At 36.0% G+C, this 21,535-nt stretch overlaps 1 protein-coding gene across 4 annotated transcripts in view; it reads left to right on the forward strand.

Moving 5' to 3' along the window:
• Positions 1 to 21,535, forward strand: part of LOC118196067 (protein SSUH2 homolog) — a 137,284-nt gene that overhangs the window by 58,172 nt on the left and 57,577 nt on the right. For 3 of the 4 annotated variants that reach the window (XM_035367451.2, XM_035367452.2, XM_035367453.2), the window contains one exon: positions 1,100 to 1,204. The exons of the other annotated variant lie outside the window; for it this stretch is intronic. In XM_035367451.2, coding sequence (XP_035223342.1) covers positions 1,100 to 1,204 — 105 coding nt within the window. The remainder of the gene's footprint in view (positions 1 to 1,099; positions 1,205 to 21,535) is intronic. 4 annotated transcript variants of the gene reach the window in all.

Below are 21,535 nucleotides of genomic sequence, written 5' to 3' on the forward strand. Positions count from 1 at the left end.
ACAAACTGCACATTTTGAAAAGAACCGAGAACTTGGTCCAGTTTAGAGTCATAGCAGAGTTTTCAATCTATATGCATTTCGTCGAAACTAAAAACGCATATTTTTTCTACAGAATACAAATATTCGCCTCTTTCTTTCTTTAGAGTAAGAACATCACTTTGAATTCTTGGACTACATTAAAATTTAGCGCACCATTTCTTTAAATTGCTGTCTAGATGTCGTCCACCTTCTTTGCCGCTGAACAAACATTCTAAATTTTTTCTTTTCTCTATTTTTCAATACTTTAATACAATTTTCTAAGGATATTATTTTGTTCTTCAAATTATCAATGCATTCTTGTTTATCCTTAAACTTAGGGCATTCAGGAATATCTATTTTTTCATTTGTGAGTTTTATTTCAAAATCATTAAAATTTGATTTACTATTGTCATCATCAATTCCGATTTATTATTGTCATCATAATTTACTTTCGGCACAGCATTCCATTTCAACAGTTTCTTTTTGTGGCTATCCAAGTAAGCGATTTTTCATATCATCTTCATAAACACTGCATAGAAAATGTTCGCTGCAGATTTTTCCGCTCTTCGCATTAATAGAATCTTGTCTTTGACATTTGTGTATCCATTCTTTCGTCAAAAACAAAACCTCATTTGGATCCTTTGGTCCCATGAAATAAAATATCTCATCCTTTCGTACTTCTGTAAACGCTACGACAAGTTACTACAGCGCAAAAAGCCATATTACGTAAATGGTACTTTACAATATAGAATTTAAAATAAAAACTGACTAAAATTACATATATATAAATTATTTTAAATATATACATTATTAGAAAACAGATATATATATATATGATTAAAATTAATTTGGGATATGTAACCTCTAGAAAATCGTCTCGCAGCTCAATGAAACTACAGTTTTAAACGCGGGAAATCAGAACAGGTGGCATCACAGTGACGTCAGATTACTGCCTGTTAATTTTCCCCATTAGGCTCGCGTCGGCGAGGAGTCGAACAAAGAAATGAGCTAGCCCTTTCTATTTATCCCTGGGTGACTTTACCCATGGCTGAGATTTTAAAAATTTGTTATCTCCTTGCAGTTACTCCTCCACCTGATGCAGTGGACGATGATGGAGAACCTTCAGCTCCTTCCCTGGAGCTTATGGACAAAGTCCGAGGCTACGAGAGCGCATCTTTCGAAGCAAGTAAGTAGACGTCTTTTACTTCGTATCAAAGTTAGAATAAAAAGTATATTGTTATGTTACATATCTCCCATTTCCATCACACGAAAGTTATTCTGCACATAAGGAAATATTTTCTGATTACAACCCATAAAGCAATATTTTACACAGACTAGAAGCAGAATTTATCTTATTAAATTGGAAGAGAAACATGCTATTGTAAAATTTAAAGTTAGGCAAAAAAAACAACATCCAGTATTAAATTTATAGTATGTTTTCTTATTATTCGTATCAGATAAATCGCGTGTTAAAACTTTTTATTTTCTAAACTTCAAAGATGCAAATGTGCAATAGGAGACTGGCACTAATATCATAAGAAAATATATGCATCAAAATTAATTTTGTGTGTTGGCACTTCTCACATCATGACTGGCTGTTCTTGAAGTAAAATAACTTTGCTGTAAATTGTTGCAATGTTCTGAAGATCTTTTTGAAACCGTTTCTTGTATGTATTTTCAAGCTTTCCCCTGAAAGCCTTTAAAGTTGCTATTTCAGTCTCACTGTATATGAACATCAGTTACTTTTTAGGAAAAGATGGCGAAAATGTTTTATGGAGCTACATTTGGGTCATAATATAGCTGAGGCACCCGCTTTATGTTTCTTTCGTAAAGTAATCTTGCGGGAACTTTAAAAGTCTTGTGTTATCATGATAAGCATTTGCTTGATTTCATACAAGAAAGTGTTTTTAGAATGTGAATCTTTCTCAGTAATTACGGTACTAATATTTATGATTTGTTCAGGTAAAGTTATAGCAAAATCGTAATATCCACATTGATTTAGAACTTTTTATATTCATTAGCCTATTTAAACTCTAAAAACATGAATAATTGGTCTTGTATAATTCTGACATGTTAATTTTAGTAATTCGTATGTTTCTATATCTGTTTTACCCAGATAACAGCAAATTAATAAGTTTTGTTCACAACGGACACTTTTCCAAGTAGTTTTTTAAGCCGTCTCCGCCAAGAAACTATAAACCATTTTATTTATTTATTTATTTCTGGTTCACCGCAGGTATACAACTACTTTGAGTTTTGACCTGTACAATCTGTGCAGCCTATAAAGGCCATTCACGGTTTTTAGCACATTAAGGTGCTACTGCACCTCGCCCGGAGGCGTGACATTAGAACAAGGTGCAATCATTCCGTGGCGAAGTCAAGCTGAATATACGAAAATTGGGAAATTAGTACTTGGAAAACAAAATCATCCAGCATTCAAGTCCTTGCATGATGCATTCGGTCAGGATAGTAGCGTAAGGTTACTGAGATAGGGTGCGCAGTCCAGCAGGTAATCAGGAGTATAACCACAGCAGTGGGCGTGGGGAGATCACAGAATACACAGTCCTTAACACATAGTAATTAATTCAGAGTCTCTAGCCTGCTTCCAGGCAAATAGCTAATTTTGGCAGTAACACAGTGCTTGGTTAAATAAGGTTAGATAGAGCACAAAACACAACTTCATATGTACACTATTTACATATTTGCATCACTACCGCGCATTATGGTGAATTGATCGAGGTCTCTTCACCACGCTGTCCACCGTAGGGTCATAATTACCGAGTTCTCTTAGCGTGTGCACTGGAGAATTATCCATTTTTTCGAAGAAGTTGTGCGTCTCCATGAGCATTTGTTCAGGAATGGGCTTTATTTTCAAGTCTGCATGAATGATGCTATTTCGTACAAACCAAGGCGCATTAGTGATGGCTCTCAAAATTTTGTTTTGAAGGACTTCTAGTTTTCTCCTATTCGTCTTATTGGCAATTGCCCACGCTGCGGCGGCGTAGAGCATAACTGGCCTAATCATAGTGAGATAGATCATGCGTTTAGCTTTTAAGCTCAATTTCGATTTCCTACCTATAACAGTATAAAGCGACATGAAAACTCCGTTTGCTTTATTTACTTGGTTGGTTACGTGCTCTTTGAAGGTGAGCCTATCATCTAGGGTAACTCCCAAGTACTTTGCGGACGAGCAAACTGGAATCACATCATTCTCTATCTTGATATCCGTGTTCGTAGTGACATTTCTTCTGTAGCGACGGAATTGGACAATTTTACATTTCGCGGTATTAATTTTAATTCTCCAAAGTTGACACCAAGCAGCTACTATGTTGATGTAAAACTGTAGGTTAGTAAGAGCAAGTTGGGGGCTTTTAGATTCCGATAAAATCACCGTGTCGTCTGCATATTTCAGGGTTTTAGCATTCAGTGGGTTGGGTAAATCATTAACGAAAATGTTGAATAAATTTGGCCCAATAACAGACCCTTGCGGGACGCCGCTGGCAATGATTTTCCTTCCGGAAAGGGAGTCTCCAACTCTCACCTGGAAGGTTCTTCTTTTTAGGTATGAGATGATTAACTTCACAAGGCTGACAGGAAAAAGAAAGTTATTTAGCTTGTAAATCAGTCCTTCGTGCCAGACCTTGTCGAAGGCCTTCTTAAGGTCTATGAAGCATGCTGCCACAGCAGTCTTGTGGAAAAAAGCTCTCGTGATAATCTCAACGATATTTAGTACTTGATGGGTTGTACTGTGATGTTTCTGGAAACCAAATTGGGCCGGGTCTATCAGATCCGATCTTTCTAGGTGGTCTGTAATTCTGTTGTTTAAAGAAGGCTAATAGGACGATAACTGTCTGTAAGTGAGGGGTTTTCCCCCGGCTTCAGTATAGTGATAATAATCGAGTGTTTCCGCTGCGAAGGGTGATAACTCGTCCTGATGCAAGCATTAAAGATGTTTGTAAGTAGCACTATACACCTTGGAGGGAGTGCCTTCAGAGCACGATTGCTGATCCCGTCAAACCCGTGAGCTTTCTTGGTATCGATATGTTTAATGATAGTATGGACTTCTTTCGGGGAGATGAATTTTATATAATCAGTATTATCCCTGTTTTTGAGCATGTTAACGACATTTTGAACCTCCTCTTCGTGCTGAGGGTTGGTCGAGGGGTTGGGCCTAAACGTCTCCTCAAGTTTCTCTGCGAACACATTGGCTATGTCTTCTTCAGAATAGTGGTTGGATCCCATGTGACTAATTGGAGCAATGTGATACGTCCTATCTTTTTTCATCGCATTCACAATTTTCCACATAGAGCTTGTATCAGTGCTGAAATGCTCTAAAAGATTATCCCAATTACTTGACCTGAATTCCATGATGCCGGCCTGAATTTTCCTGTTGAGGTAGTTTATAGTCCTTTTAAGTGAAGGGTCTGGCGTAACATTAAACCTTTTCCTAATTCTATTTCTTTCCTTTATGTCGTGAGATATATCTTCAGGTAGTTTATTCCTTAAGGTATCTCTGCAAGCATACGAAGAACTCTTAATCGCATTTTGAATTTTGGAAGTCAGCGAATAAATTTCACTTTCAATTTCCCCGCTGTCTCTCAGATGGGGATTACAAGGCATGTTCCGTAGTTTATCTGTAAAGCTGGTCCAATTCACTTTAGTGCGTTTCCTTGGAGGGTCAGGGTAAAAGCCGTGAAAATCAAACACTACTGGATAGTGGTCTGACGAAAGTTCTTTCTTGACTTCTAAGTAGGGAGTCTGACTAATATTTTTAAGTAATGCAATATCTAGTATGTCTCCGCCACTTCGACAGTAGAAAGTGTATTCACTTAGGGTGACAAGCTGTAAGTTATTTGCATAGATATAGTTTTTAAGCAGACTACCATTTCTGTTACCCATCCTGGCTCCCCAGGAGCGATCTTTTGCATTTAGATCACCCGCAAGTATGGTAGGGAAATTCGTCGACATTATGATGTCTAAGTCCTGTAAGTTGATATCCTGCGGGGGGTTGTACGCTGCTACTATAAGGTAATTCTCATTGGTCGTACTGCTAGCAGGAATTGCAGTGTATTCTAATCTCGTCGTCGTCGGGAGCTTGATAGTGTTGAATTTAATGTGATTCTTGATCACAACTGCAGTACCTCCTCGGGTAGTCCTGAGCCTATCGCTTCTAATAACGTTATAATAATAACGTTATAACCTTCTAATAACGTTATAACGTTATAAGTAAGAATGCGTCGCATCGATCAGATTTGTCACGTGAGCATGGTTACTAGAACTCATATTCAATATTTGAAATGTATTCAATGGCTTCCATGCCGACTTCAATTTTACCCATTAGGGACTTTGCTGACTTAAACTTCGTAAAAAGTTCCTTCACTTTGCAAAGCTGCTTTTTGAACCAATCAAATATGTTCTCTTCAGGTTTTCCGCCTTTCGCCCAACTGGGCCAAGTTTTGGCGTTTTCGTCAGTTTTACCACCTGGCAAGGTGGGGAAGTCATCTTTATTCAAATTAAATCTAGCTTCCTGCTCTTTCGCTGAGAGTTGGGGTTCATTTCTTTGGATTTTAGGATACTTTTCACATCCCTTGTACGACGAGACATGACTTCCATCACAGAGCGCACAGCGCGCCGGTAGTTTCTCCTTGGGAGTTTTGCACGTGAACGTTTCATGCCAGCCTGCACATTTCATGCAGCGGGCTCTGTAATGCCAGTGCTCTCTTGAGTGTCCATAACGCTGGCACCTGTGACACTGCACAGGTCCAGGCTTCTTCTTGTACTGTCTGACTACGACATCAAGTCCTCGAAGTTTTTCCAAATTCCAAATCTTCTTTCCATCATCATTTCGCTTGGTTTCAACTAAACAAGGGTAGCTTCACTATCTGACCTTCCCTATAGCTGGTCAGCTGCCTCACTTTTTCTACGGGTATTTTTAACTCCTTCAGCTCGTTTTCAATAGCTTCTACTTTCATCGTTCTGGGTAGCTTTTTTATCACCGCTTTTAGCGGTCTATCTGAGTTAATTTTACAAGTGTGGAAAGGGACTCCTTCACTTGCGAACATGCCTGTGATCGTTCTATAATAATCAGGGGTTTTTGCTCGAATGGTTAGGGTATCTCCTTTCATTCCAGCTTTGTAACTTTTAATTTTTAAATCTTCCACTATTCTCTCTTTTATCTTATCCCAGTCGCCACTGAACTCGTCTAACACGATTGGGGAATATGGTTTGCTGTTTTTCTGGGGGCAATAAATTCACCTTCGGTATCTGCACTATCCATTTTGTCGTCATTCTGTAAATCCGCAAATTTATTTTTCTGAGGTGGTTCGTTTATTCTCAGTCTCAGATCGCGTTCTTTTTAGGGTATTGCGAGGGGCAATAAATCCGTCCTCATCCACCACGTTTTTCTTTTTAAGCTTAGAATTTGTCCTCCTAATTTTAGGGGTTTTCTGCGCTTGCATATTTAGCTGGAGATCACTTAACTGCTCTGAAATATGCTGAATTCTCTCAGTAAACGGTCCTGCTTTCAAACTTGATTTTTCTAATTGTATCTTTTCCATAATCAGACTATAAATCTCATTAAACTTTTCCTTCGGTAGGTTACGGATAACTCGTTCATCTAGATATTTCCGTAAATCATCTATCTCTATTTCTGACATGGCTAGCTCCAACCTAGCTGTTAGCTACTGGTAGCCGCAGCTTTGTATAAACTTTATACTCTGATGTAATTTAAAGCGTTTCGAAAGCGCGTCACAAGTCACAAATTTTCAGAAACGTATTTTAACACCAACTTACTTACTTCAGTAACGAATTTCACACTTCAAACAATTCACAATTCCAACTTGACTAACTGAACAACGAACTGAGATCACTACTATAAACCATTTTATTACTCGTGATTTCTATATATATATGTAAGATAAAAATGTATGAATCAGAATTATAATATAACTATAAACATTAATTCTTCCTCTCTATTCTAAAATCGTAATAACTTATCTGCATTGCGTCATTCAGATTAATCATGCGATCTTACGTAACCGTTAATACCAGATGCCTCTTGACAACCAAAACTTTTCTCCTCGCGTGCCTCCATCTTGCATAACTACGCACTTCAGCTTTTGCTCGCTACTGTGCTAAGATGTGATTTCTCTGGCTTGCTTTCTATCCCAACAATATCAAAAATGTAAATCTTCTGTGGAAAGGCACGACTAGAGTGCCAAGTGATTGTGGCCACAAATATCAATTGGAAATAAAAATGGAATTAAAACTGCCTCGACTGCCAAGTTCTTTAAATACTACGCAATCAAAATTCTTCTTCAATATGGGTCTAATCACGCATCTACAGCGTTCCGTCTTTTCCTTGTGTTTTTATTATGACAATTAAGTCGACAGGATAGTTTCCTGCAGCCTGAAACCTCAATGGAAAATTTAATTCAGCTCTTCAAATCATCGTTTTGTGATAAATCCAAGATAATGTGAAATAAGTGAATCATCAAGTTTGTTTTTTCAGTGTTTAAAAAATAACAGATCATTCTTCTGCTGTGGTGTTTTGCAAGTGCTTCAAAAAAATAATCAAGCGTTGTGTTTACAGATTGAAAGTAATCTCTCGATAAATTGAGAAGTTCGAATGCCTAGTGAAAAGGAAATCATCAGTGAATTACCGTTTAGGAATTAAACATTACAGTCGGTTCAAGGTCGATCTGAGTTAAGTGTTTGCAAGTATGTGCGACAGAAAATTATTTGCGCTTCTGCTTTTTCAACAGCTCAAAAATTATAACATTCGTGTGAATCTAGCTCAGGAACTAAATAATTTAATGTGCTGCGGATTCTCTGTCATTGGTTAAATGACACTGTTTTCATTTGAACATTGTCACTGTTTTCATTTCAACATTGGTTAAAATTTCTGAAATTTGTTTTGAGAAAATCTGAAATTCTTGTTCATTAATTTTTCTAATTTTTCATAATTATGTGTGAGCAAATTAAGTAACGAATTTTAAGCTATTTAAATTATTCATAGGGAAGGATATTAAGATAAGTTTTTATGTTTTTGAAATTTTGTTGAGAATTTTCAATACGAATTTTATAATTATTCTAAAAATGAAGTAGGTGTAAAAAATAAGTGAAATTAATACAGATACGTAATATAAAATTATGGTAAATGCATGTTAAAATTTATGGGTTATTGTGTGTTAAGTATAGTATGATGAGGGTGTACTGGTTCCTTCAACAGAGGCCTGTAATTACCTCTGTACAGTTGTTCCTTTTACCCTCTTCATGCAAGATAATGTTGGAGGCTCTCATTTTATGAGTGTGTGTAATTTTTTATAATATTATTATTATTATTATTATATTATTATGGAATGTATTAATGCAGTTCTCAAAGGCCAGTTACCTTATGCAAGGAACGGAGGCCTTTTCAAGTAACTGCCTAGGCACCCTGGGTCACCAGTGCATAGAACACACTGGTTAGCTCAAGAGGACAGCCCTACTGATGGATATGTTTGTTTAGAAGTATTGCGAGGCTTCCAGTTTGGTAAAATCAGGAATTGTAAATGAAAGATGATAACAGTGAAACTATAAATTCTGAAAATCTTAATCCTATTATTTATGATGTTAAATTATAACTTATAAGTATAAAAATAAGTATCATAAATATTTATGTGCATTGCATTTAATTATAAGTAATGATTATGTAAAAGTTTATTTTGTGATATTCTGTAATAACAAGAACCTTCCCTGAAGAATTATGATTATGTGAATTCTCAAACAAAAAGACTTTTTGGACTGAAATGCTGAAAAATTCAATAGGACTCTAAAAATTAAAAATTTATTTAAAAAAATTGATATTTATAAGTTATACTTTTATAGAATCAAAATTATACTTTTATAGAATCAAAATTTTCTGATTTATGTTTTTCTTTTTTATTTGCTAGTGCTTTAACTCTCTCATTAAAAAGGCTTCTCTGTCGCTACGCCTTTTTCTTTTTGAAGGGGAGAATATGTAAGATAAAAATGTATGAATCAGAATTATAATATAACTATAAACATTAATTCTTCCTCTCTATTCTAAAATCGTAATAACTTATCTGCATTGCGTCATTCAGATTAATCATGCGATCTTACGTAACCGTTAATACCAGATGCCTCTTGACAACCAAAACTTTTCTCCTCGCGTGCCTCCATCTTGCATAACTACGCACTTCAGCTTTTGCTCGCTACTGTGCTAAGATGTGATTTCTCTGGCTTGCTTTCTATCCCAACAATATCAAAAATGTAAATCTTCTGTGGAAAGGCACGACTAGAGTGCCAAGTGATTGTGGCCACAAATATCAATTGGAAATAAAAATGGAATTAAAACTGCCTCGACTGCCAAGTTCTTTAAATACTACGCAATCAAAATTCTTCTTCAATATGGGTCTAATCACGCATCTACAGCGTTCCGGCTTTTCCTTGTGTTTTTATTATGACATATATAAGTGGCTAAAGTGTGTGTCGCCGATAGTTTATTGTTGCCACTCGGAAAAATCAGCGCGGAAATTAACGTTTTCGAAGTTTTTAATTAATATCTCGACTGATTAAAGTCATACGAAGATGAGAACGGTATCGATGGATTCGGAGAATTTTTTGGAATCCGAGGATACGCGTCTCGCATTTCTACTCGGCGCCGTTCCGTAGATAGTCGAGAAAAAAGAATTTGGCCCGTAGCCATATACCTCCAATAGGGAAAAAACTGAAAGAAATTGGAAATTATAGGGAAAACGTAGGGGAAAATTAGTTTTTAACTAATATCTCGGCTAAATAAAATCCCACGAAGACGCGAATGGTCAAAATGGCTTGCCTAGGACCTGATGGTCCTCTGCAAGGCGAGCTTAAAAATGATGGAAAGATGTACACAAGAAATGTTGTGTACAAAGAGATCTTTGACATGTAAATTAACATTTCATTATTTAAATCACCTTTACTAAATGAGCTAGCCGTGGGCTCTTAAGAAATGTACCACCAGTGATTTCCTTCATTGCACTCTACTTTAAGCAATTAAGCAAGTAGAAGGGGAAAACCCCGTGGGCCAGCAAGTAAATGGGCTTCCTCGTCGCCTGCTCTGGGTAATTAAGTTTAAATCAGCAGACATCTTTGCACAAATCATTTTAATTACAATTAATAATATCTAGAACAGCAGTCATTTCGTATGACCGCCAGGCTTTCTAGTAGTAATATAATGTATTTACACATTATACAATAGTAGGGCGACTAATAATTTCTTGTATGTGTGAATACCATAATTTTATATGCTAATGTTTTGCTTTGAATAAAATTAGATCATTTCTTTTTTTTTAATATTTGATTTTGAAAAGAGTTATGAGTAAAAATAAGTGTTCAGTTTACAGGATCTATTAATGAAACCTACGCATTGCATTTTATTAAATTAAATCTCTGAACTGTTACACACTCTAAAGTACCGTTTCTTTGTCCGTGATCCGCGGACTATTTCTAAAAAATCTGATGTGTACACCACATGACTTCCTTGTACTGGAATATTAAATTATACGCATTTTTTCTTGCATTTCATTTAAACTTATTGGATTGAATTAAATCTACTTCGCCGACAGCGCATAAACCACAATAGAATAAATGCATTCTTTAAAATTCACTCTAGTATTTGTTTACCATAGTGACACTCTGGCGCTAGATTCACTTAATAGTATTAATAATTATATAACAGTTAACTTATATAATAATTATATAACGGAAACTAAGTTAACTGTTATATAATCCAATAATTATATAACAATTAACTTATATATTTCGTTCATTCACTTAAGAGTATTATATTTCGTTCATATTATAACTCATAATGCACAAAATTTATATCATTTAAAGAATAGAATTATCTAATCGTATCATGTTCTATTCAAATACTATAATAAAGCTAGAATGATGTATAAAAGAAATTAAGCAAACAAAACAAAAAAGAAACAGTTTTTCACAGACGGTTGAGTATTTCTCATTTAATTAATTCAGTTCTCACTTCGCGAGAAGGCAAAAATACATAAAAACTCAAAATATCTATATTAAAAATTATGAAGTAAATCTTAAACACTTATTTCCTCGAAAAAATTCCAGGAAGAATTAAGCATGATTTAATTGGCAATAATAAATGAATGCATTATCTTTGTTGTTGGGAAGCTAAGTTTCTCTAGATTGGCAACAAATCCACTAGTCTCCTGTTTAAATGTAAACATCAGTGGATGCCATTAAAAAAAGGCTTAGCGGCACTTAGACAACTTTAAAATTGTTGATAATTCTAAAAATATTGCATACAGATTTACTAAAGGCATAAAAACCTTAACCAGAAGATAAAAACAACATAATACAATCATTTTTAAAGCAAAAAAATGTAAAATTTACAAACATATAAGAGTAAAGAAACTGAGATCACTGAGCCGGGTAACAGAGTGGATATATATATAAATATATTTATAGTATACGTTTGGTAAGGCTGATTGCAACCAAAATACGAGGTGCACATCTACATGTTATAGCAGTCCTGTATACAAAATTTCAACGTTCTGAGGCTACTCGTTTTTGAGTTATGCGAGATACGTACGTACGCATGTTCGTACGTACGTACATACGTTCGTACAGACGCCACGAAAAATTCTCTTCAGAATTTATTTTAAAGCAGTTTTAAAAATTTTTTTTTTGAAGGAAAAGAGTATTTTATTCTGTCCTTACGTACAGATATCACGCAAAAACATCGTTAAATTGCATTCGATAGTGGTCAAAATGGATATTTTCGTTGAAATATGCTGCCTGAAACTTTTCGCGATTACAATACTTCCTTTTTACTTCGTACAAGGAAGTAAAAAGACTAAAGTTCAGATTCACTTCGTATACCAAACTTTAGCTGTGAATCTCAAAATGTGGAAAAATTATGCATCAAAATCGTCTATCACATTTTCTTCCAAGATTGCCATTTTCTGAAATTTATTACCGGTTACCCTACCTACGGATTTCCTACTCTAATTTTAGCAACAAAAAAAGAGACTTAAAGTAATATAATTATTGCTTTACTCAATGTATACATCCAAACACAGAACATCTGTGCAAGAATAGGCAAGCTCATCCATCTCATTAACGTGAGTACCAACATATTTAATTTTTTGTTAAAAAGATAAAAGTTTATCCAGAGTCCAATAGCCTTGAATTAGTAAAAGCAAATATATATATTTTTATTAACTTATATTAACTTATATTTTTATTAACTTTTATTAACTTAATTACTTAACATTTATGTAAAATTGAATAAATTTTATTTAACTGCATTTTAATAATATAAGTGTTCTGGTAACATATGCTAAAAAATTGCTCTTGAAGGGTCGAAAGTAAGATGGTTCACAGAATATTCTAATTTATAAAAGTGGTTAGGCCTATGCAATTTGGCTTAATTCAGGGTGTATCGTGGCTAACTTTTCCATAATGCGTTGCATTTTATACGAGAAACTGCATTGTCCTGGTATTTTTAAGTAAATAAATTTCAGATTAATCCGTACTTTGAATTCCAGCTGAATATGTATTTTAAAGATAGAAAAGAGTACGCATTTTTAAATATAAAGTTCTGTAGTTTTTCGGAAATTCATCATCTTTTTGTAAAATTGTTTTGATGTAGCTTGAAGAGAAAATAATTTCTTGTAAAAGTAATGTCTCTAAACATATTAAATTATAAACTCTCTCAGTATCTAAGATTTCATTAAAATTTTCCATTCTTTGGTACGAGCTGATTTCAGCAATATTGTCTTCTGATAAAGGGGGTTAAAGATAAGCTGACGTTTAGTTGATGTACCTTATCTACTTTTTCATTATGAAAGCAAAATATTATCGCCGACTTTGATCGGGGCGTTGAAGAACGTTTTGACTGAAACATTCTAACTGAAAAGCAGTTGAAAAAAACTGCAGTGAAAAAGCAGGGAAACCGGGGGGGGGGAATTGGGCAGATTTAAGTGACTGCAAATATATATGATTAAAATAAGTAATAATCTCGCAGTCTGATATAGCAATCATTTTGTAATTATTATATTAAAGATAGTTCGTTAATGCTTTTGACAGGATTTTGATATATATTGAATCCTACCTCTAATATTTTTCTCATGAGAAAAATGCTCAAAATCAATTTTTGAACTAATCTTCATCGTGTTTAGGTTATCTTTTATACTAACTTTTCAAGATTGGAGTGAGCTTGTATTCAGTTGATTAGTGCCTAATGCGTTCAATATCAAATGAAACTGGTTTTATTTTCAGAGCTTTTGCTGATCTATTAGCATTCTCCCACAGAGGTATTTAAACTTACTTATATCATATCAACCATATGAAAGTCGTTCACATGCTTTCATTAATTGTTCATTGTCGTTCAATCTATCATTAATTCAATCATAGTCGTTCAATGCTTTCATTTCATAATAAAGAAAATATTTAAGTAATTTTTAATATACATGTGCTGCTTTCTACATAAATTGCTATGTGCTTGGAAATAAAAATAGTTTAATAGTTTTAACTTGTACAAAATAACATGTACATTTTAACATGTACATTTATTACGTCATTTGTCCTTAACGGTTTTTCATTCTACCTTGTGTTTGTGTAGCGTGCGTATGAAGATTCGAAGGGAGTTGCAGTTGCTCCTGCGAATGATGGAATTTGCTGTGCATTAAATTCAGGTAGAGTCTTCAAATTTTTGTGAAAAACTATCGAGAATAAGGACTATGAAAATCTGTGAGCTGGCCGCAAATGATACCAGAAGGTCCAAAAGAATGAGCAGATTTTCGCAAATTAGATTATTCTGAGAAAAAAGTCTGGTAACTGACGATCTCAAATTATATGTATTAGCTCAGGCATGGGAAACTTCTGCGGGAAACAGTAATGGGTGACGTGTCATGGCAAATGTTTTAACTGAGAAGGTAATTACATAGTGAATTAACACTAGTATTTATCTAACTTGAATATGTTAAAACTTTGTTCTTTTGCCCCATTTTTATCACTAAACTATTATGAATTTAAAAGTGGCCTTTTTCAATTGACAAGAAACTGTCATAATCTTATCCTTAGTATATGCATATACACTGCTCGACATTGAAAACGCAACACCAAGAAGGAGTGATCAGAAATTTATGTAAATTTTAGGGTAGACGCAAGTCACTGAGTTATGCGAATAATGTGAAATGCGCAGCTCTCCGATGCACGTGAAGTAAGATGTAAGAAAAGGAACGTTCAGAATGGGCAATATTCGTGTCGTTATTTCTGTCAGACGAATTATTAAAGAAGGTTGGTTTTTGTACCGGAGGATACGTGTGATAGGTGACAGGTCACGGAGAGCACGGGCACTGTCCCTTTACCATAGTGGTTAATCGGTATAAGCACCGTGCTCCCCAAAATCTAGAGCAGAGCCGATTGATGAGGTCCCACGAGCGCCCCGCACCCGAAAACGCAACCCAGCGCCCGGAACACCCAGAGGACAGGTCTACAGACCAAAAGCGCCCCCGGGCGTTTATTTAAACACTTAAAAGAGTACATTGCCAGGAGGGAATGCTAGGCCGCCATCAGCGAAGGCACTTTCAGCAGATAGACGATTTTACGAGGGGTATGGTGATCGGACTGAGAATGGCGGGTTGGTCCTTACGTCAAATCGCAGCTGATACCAAATGGATGCGAGCACGGTGCATCGGCTTTGGCGAACATGGTTGGAACAAGGAAATGTGGGAAGAAGGAGGGGTGCAGCCAGAGTGACGTCAGCACGCGTGAATCCACAGCCAACTCTATAATGGCCTTGAAGCGCAAAAGTCACGTGATCGAGATGGTCGATGTGTTTTTGTGGTAGTGTGTGGTTGTGAAACCCGTGGTCGTAGATTTTTTGGATGTATATTTTGCTGTTAAGTGATTTTAAATCACTAACGCTAAGGTAAATAATATTTTTATCTATACTTCGTTTTATACTTTTTTAATTTTTAGATTTATTTGGGAAAATTTGTAGCTGTTCTCAATCCTATTCAAGTATTTCGTTTTAACATAACATCGAATACATTAGTTTGGACGTTTCGGACAGTCGGCTGTGGCGTGAATCATGGACCTTATAAGAGATAGACTAACCCAGTGGGCGGGGCGCGCGTCACCGACATGTCGGCAAGAAAGAGTAGGGACGATCTGGTTTACTTTAACACGGAAACCTATGGCGTTTGTATCACATAACTCTTTTTAATTATTAAATGTGATACGTTGTATAGTGATGAGATTATGAAAGCCACAGTTTTTTCCAAATAGGATTTAATATTTCCATTAAAGCACTTTTTACTGGACTTCGCGCATTTTTTTTCACGCGTAGTTCTTGTACAAACATCTTTACTTTGGTAAAACGGTAAAAACTCTAGGCACAAAATTTATGAACTTAATTTTGCGTACAAATAACGTAAAATTAAATAAGATTGATAGTACGTGATGCTTTGAAATAAATAAGGTAAAATTAAACAAGATCTGATAATTTTTATTTTTAATTTAATGACCATTATCAGGCAGTAATTTTCAAACTATAATAACATTACAAAACAATCATTTATTTGATTATTTCATCATTAACTTATTAACGTTAAAGTGGGATATTTATTTTAGTAATTTATAAAATTCGGAGCATGAAATATTCTGAATGTAATGAAGGGGGGAAAAAAGGTAAAATAAAATCTAGAAGCATACAGATTTTATATTACGCCCAAAAGGAACACTTTTTTAACGTTTTGTGTGTTACCTATATTTACTGAATGTCATGTTCTTCGCCCGTAAACCACATACATTTGACAAAGCATATCTTTAGAATTTCCGCACTGGAGATAAAACTGTTATTTTCCGTACATTGCTGTCTCTGAACTCGTTGAGTTTGTTAATAAAAAATTCATTAAAATTTTACAAAATATGAAATAGATTAAAAAAAATTCGAAACTCAGCCATCCAGATGACCATGTTCGGGTAGAGGATTACATTTTTCAAAATTTGATGGCTCTAGATACTTTCGTTTTAGTCACAGTGTGAGAAACATACATGCATTCATGCAGATTCTTCATTATTTAATTTCTTTAAATATAATACAGGGCGATAATATTTCGTAACAACAATTTGCAAGGAGACATGGACATTTATAGTAAAACAGCGCAAAATGCCGCTTCGAAACTAACAGTCTAGGCTACCGCCCCTTTGGGCTAATAAATTAAATTAACAGTAAATAAAAAAATCTTATGCAGAACTAAAAATAAATTTTAAAAAATAATCACTATAAAATACAAGAAAAATTAATTATTACGGTTAAATACAATTTTAATATTAGAATTAAATGTATAAAAATTTTTAAGGAGTTAAAAGTGTTTTTATCACTATGATATTGTTACAAATTTGGTATTTAAAAAGCTAGTGTTAGTTCAATTATAAATTAAATGGTTTTATTTCTCGCGCAGAGGAGCGCGTGACGAATGTTAAAAGAAAGCTAAGCCGGAAAATTGAAAATACAAGAGCGCGTGCATTAAATAAATAAATATCTCTTTTTGATTTCGAGAAAGTACTGGAAAATATTAGCGCGTGATTTTAAAACCTTATAAAAGGAGGAAAACATCTCAGTTTGTAGTAGTTGCTTAGTTTGTTGTTGTTTAGAAAACTGCTCTTGTTGATTGCAGCGAATTCGCGGATTAGCTTTCTTTAGCTGTTTTGAATTCCGTTCTATTGGACATTTGAGTAGTTAAAAGATAACTACTGTGAGATATTGTAATACTGCATGATAATTTGAGAAAATTTAAGCATTTTTGTTGTGATAATAATAAAAATGTTCATTTTTCATCGGACTTGTGCATTCATTTCATAACGAACCCGTACGCACGCAACAATTTATGGTGTCAGAAGTGGGATTTGAATGCCAATTACAAGAGCGATGGAAGAGCAGTTAAGACAGCTGATATCAGCCTTTGCTGCCTTTAAAGAAGAAATGAAAGATGAGATGAAATCTGGTCAGAAAAAGATGGAAGAATCCGTTAAAAAGGAAATGGAAGCCGTTCACGAAAAGTTGGAAGCTGGTCAAGTAACTTTTAAAGAAGACATAAAAGCTGTACAAGAAAAGATTGAAGCAGGTCAAGAAGAAATGAAAAGAGAAATAACCTGCGTAATAGAAAGTAAATTTGAGGCTATGGAAGACAGAATAGGAGCTGTCGAAAATAAAGTTGAGCAAATAGAAGACAGAATTTCGGCCGTGGAACAACAAATAGGTTACAGAGTTGATTCTGTCAAAGAAGAAATAGAAGGAAGAGTTTGTTCCGTTAAACAACAAATCAAAGAACAAATTGATGAGAGAATTTCTGCAGTTGCCAAAGAAATAGATACTTTAAAGAAATTCGTAGCGTCGGCAGGGAACAGGAGTGATGATTTTCAATTTCTACCGATGCCTGTTCGTCCACCTCTGAAGCTATCCACATATGATGGGAAGACGTCCTGGCAAGTGTATAAGACCCAATTTTCTATAGTTGCGGATGCGAATGGATGGGATTCCCAAGGCCTGTCATCTCGCCGCTTCTTTAAGAGCCGACGAAGCGGATATCCTTCAGACTCTTCCCGAAAAAAAAGGTTAGATTTCGAAGCTCTGTCCGGCTTGGAGCTGCGCTTCGGGAAGAAATGTTTAAAAGATTACAGCAGGCTCCGATTAAAATCCCGTCAACAGAAGCTCACCGAAACACTTCAGGAGCTCGCCATGGATGTTGAAAGGCTGTCACATCACGCCTTTTCGGAGTGCCCGACAGAAACAAGGGAAATCTTGTCGCTGCAATATTTTATCGATGGCATCCGGGACCCTGAAATACAGAAAGCACTGCGAATGGCGGATGTTAAAGATTTGAAAAGCGCTTTAGTGTACGCCATGAAATTCGAAGCAGCCCAGCAAGCCACTCGTCGAGACCGCCACCCAGTCAGAGCTGCTCAAGTCCAAGAGCCAGGGGATCAAGTCACTGCTCGTCTAGACGATTTAACTAGACAACTGAACGCCTTGAGACGGAATATTGGTGGTAAGAAACCGACCGTTAAGTGCTGGAACTGCGGTGCTGAAGGACACATACGACGAAACTGCAGAATACCCCAGGGTACGGATGTTAAGACCGCTCCTAACAAACAGCAGGGAAACTAAATAGTGGCGATCTCGCGGGGCGGAGGTTGCCAGATAAAGAAAAGCCCTAGTTTAAAGCGCTTCAGATTTCTGCAGTGAGAGGGGGCAGTAATGGACTTTTCATAATAGGATATATTAATGGAATTCTCTGCAATATGACGATAGATACAGGAGCCAACGTTACCATCATCCGAAAAGATTTGGCTCAACAACTGGGAAACAATCTTATTTGGATGCCGCCCTGCGTTACCCTCCAGACTGTGTCCGGTGAGAAGATCGACATCGACGGAAAAGTGAACGTTAACATCACGTTTGGAAGTGCCGCTTACCATCACACGGCCTATGTAGCAGAGATCACTGATTCTTGCATACTCGGATTGGACTTTCTAAGGAAATACAATTTTTCCTTGCACTTTAAAAATAACGAATTGCATTCTACATCTGAGGACATAGCCCTATTCGGAATTAATGATGGAGTGAAATCTATCCACAAAATTATAGCTCAAGATGATATCACAATACCCGCAAGAACTGAGTTTTTACTTCCAGTATCCATAGCCGAAAATAGAAATTTCCGCTACGGCATCATAGAATATCCCAATAACTGTAATAGCCCAAAAGGAGTACTAGTAGCCTCAACACTCGTCGACCTATCCAGAACGGTTATCCCGGTGAGAGTCGCCAATGTAACTGAGAAGGCGAGAGTTATTAAGAAAGGTGAAGTGGTTGCTGCATGTACTCAAGTAACCAGCGTTAAAAGAATGAGTAACATCCAAGAATCCGTGTCTTCAGAAAGCATTACATCATAGTTACTTCAGAATGCGCAATTAAGCGATGAAGAGAAGAATGCTGCCAATCGCGTCATTGAAGATCTTCAAGTTTTTTTCTCCCGCTCGTCTTCTGACGTGGGTCGAACTAGTTTGACACAACACAGAATCGATACCGGCGATCATCCCCCGATCAAGCAACATCTGTAGAAACTGTATTGCACCAGATGGCGCTGTGTGCGCTTGAATTCTTCGGACTAGTTCAGAACCTTGTTGATTGCGAAAGATTAACCAAAGTTTATCTGTGCTTCTTTGTTGTAAATATATTTAATTGTGTCGTCAATAAAATATAGAGAAAATAATAAAAGTGGTGAATGCGTCTTTCAAACTTTCAAACGATCAGAACTTGAACTTAAAAATTTGTGGATTGTCATTAGTCATCCAACAGTAAAAGACTTTTACGCCTCACACAAAATCCAATGGTGCTACATCGCTGAGAAAGCTGCGTGGTGGGGTGGCTTCTATGAAAGACTAATTAAATCTGTAAAATTTGCTTTGCGAAAAACTCTAAGAAAAACTACTTTATCTCGAGACGAGTTAGAAACTCTAATTATTGAAGTTGAAGGTGTTCTTAACTCTCGTCCTTTAACTTATGTTTATTTTGAATTACAGGAACCTATGCCTCTAACTCCAGCTCATATGCTATTGGGGCGCAGGGTGAATAGTTTGCCTCCTGCCAGGCTTCATTTTGATTCTAATTTAGTTAATAGAAAAATGCCAGTTAAAAGATTTAGTAAGTATGTTTTGGAATAAATGGAAAAATGAATGCTTATTAATGCTGAGATCTGTTCATTGTGATAAACCTTCAGGTAAAATTACTGAATTTAAAGTTAATGATATTGTATTAATTCATGATGAAAAGCTACCTAGACATTTTTGGAAATTAGGAAGAATTGTAACAGTATTTCCTGGCAGAGATGGAAAAGTAAGGTCTTGTGAAATTAAAACAGGTACATCAGTTATTAAGAGACCTGTGCAGCTTTTATATAATCTTGAAATAAATGAATAAATTTAATTGTTTATTATATGTTTATTAATTTGTATTATTGTTACAGGACTATTCCATATATGTGATGAATGTTTTAATGTATGTACAGGTATTGAGTTGCCAGCTTATTATCTTTATTATATTTATTGCAGGTAACTTTACAAATTGTTTAAAGATGAATGATTTGTTTATACAGTAAATAAGTGTAGTTTCTTTAATATGTGAATTGATTGAACTTTACATTGTAAAAGTTTCTTTTGTTAAATTTGTATTAATGTAAGTGTTTGAATGAACCCCTGGTCATTCGGGGGGCAGTCTGTAGAAACTGTATTGCACCAGATGGCGCTGTGTGCGCTTGAATTCTTCGGACTAATTCAGAACCTTGTTGATTGCGAAAGAAATAACTCCAACGCGAAACATTAACCAAAGTTTATCTGTGCTTCTCTTTGTTGTAAATATATTTAATTGTGTCGTCAATAAAATATAGAGAAAATGATAAAAGTGGTGAATGCGTCTGACAGGTAAGTGAGATTTCTTTATATATTGAATTGAATTGAGTTTTAGCGACAAAGAATGTAAATGCGTGTTTGCAATTCTTTTTGCATCCAAGACGCCTACCGTTTGCTAAACAGGAAGAGGTACGAACACTTTTAAAAGATATGGAAGAAGGCGATGTCATCGAGCCTTCAGCAAGTCCATGGGCATCTCCCATTGTCCTAGTCAGAAAGAAAGACGGCTGAACAAGATTTTGCGTCGACTATCGCCGGTTGAATGAGGTTACGAAGAAAGACAGTCACCCTCTTCCTAGAATTGACGACATTCTAGACACTCTTTCTGGAAGCAAGTGGTTCTCAACACTTGATTTAAAGAGTGGGTATTGGCAGGTAGAAATACATCCTGATGACTGAGAAAAGACGGCATTTACTACGAGACAAGGGCTTTGGCAATTCAAGGTGATGCCGTTTGGACTGTGCAATGCGCCGGCAACATTCGAACGCCTCATGGAGACTGTTTTGAAAGGTCTTTCCTACGAAGCCTGTCTGATATACCTGGACGACATCATCATCGTCGGAAAGAGTTTTGAAGAACATCTAGAAAATCTTAGAAAGGTGCTCCAGAAACTGAAAGAAGCCAATCTGAAACTGAGTCCCGCTAAATTCAAATTGTTCGAAAGGAAGTGACTTACCTGGGACATGTCATCTCTGCAGAAGGTGTGTGCACGGATCCTGAAAAGAATCCGTTCTCGCAGTGTATTCTGACTATCATTTTGAAATAAAGATCACTTTTTGCTGCTTGCTATCTCTGTCTTTTCCTTTGCCATTTTTCCAAATTTCATCACTTTCTGATCACTCCTTCTTGATGTTGCATTTTCATTGTCGAGCAGGCCCACCAGCGGCCGAGCGGTAAAGTCGCTGAACACTGGTAGTTCGGTCCGAGGTTCGAATCCCGCGAACGGGCTGGCTGCGTGGGTATTTTCGTGGTTTTCCCCATGTGTAACGTGTATACTAGCCAGTTTCCCTTAGAAAGTCC

The sequence above is a fragment of the Stegodyphus dumicola genome, chromosome 9 (assembly GCF_044657685.1).
Source record: "Stegodyphus dumicola isolate Sdum_Otavi_A_Nest chromosome 9, ASM4465768v1".
Lineage (NCBI taxonomy): Eukaryota > Metazoa > Arthropoda > Arachnida > Araneae > Eresidae > Stegodyphus > Stegodyphus dumicola.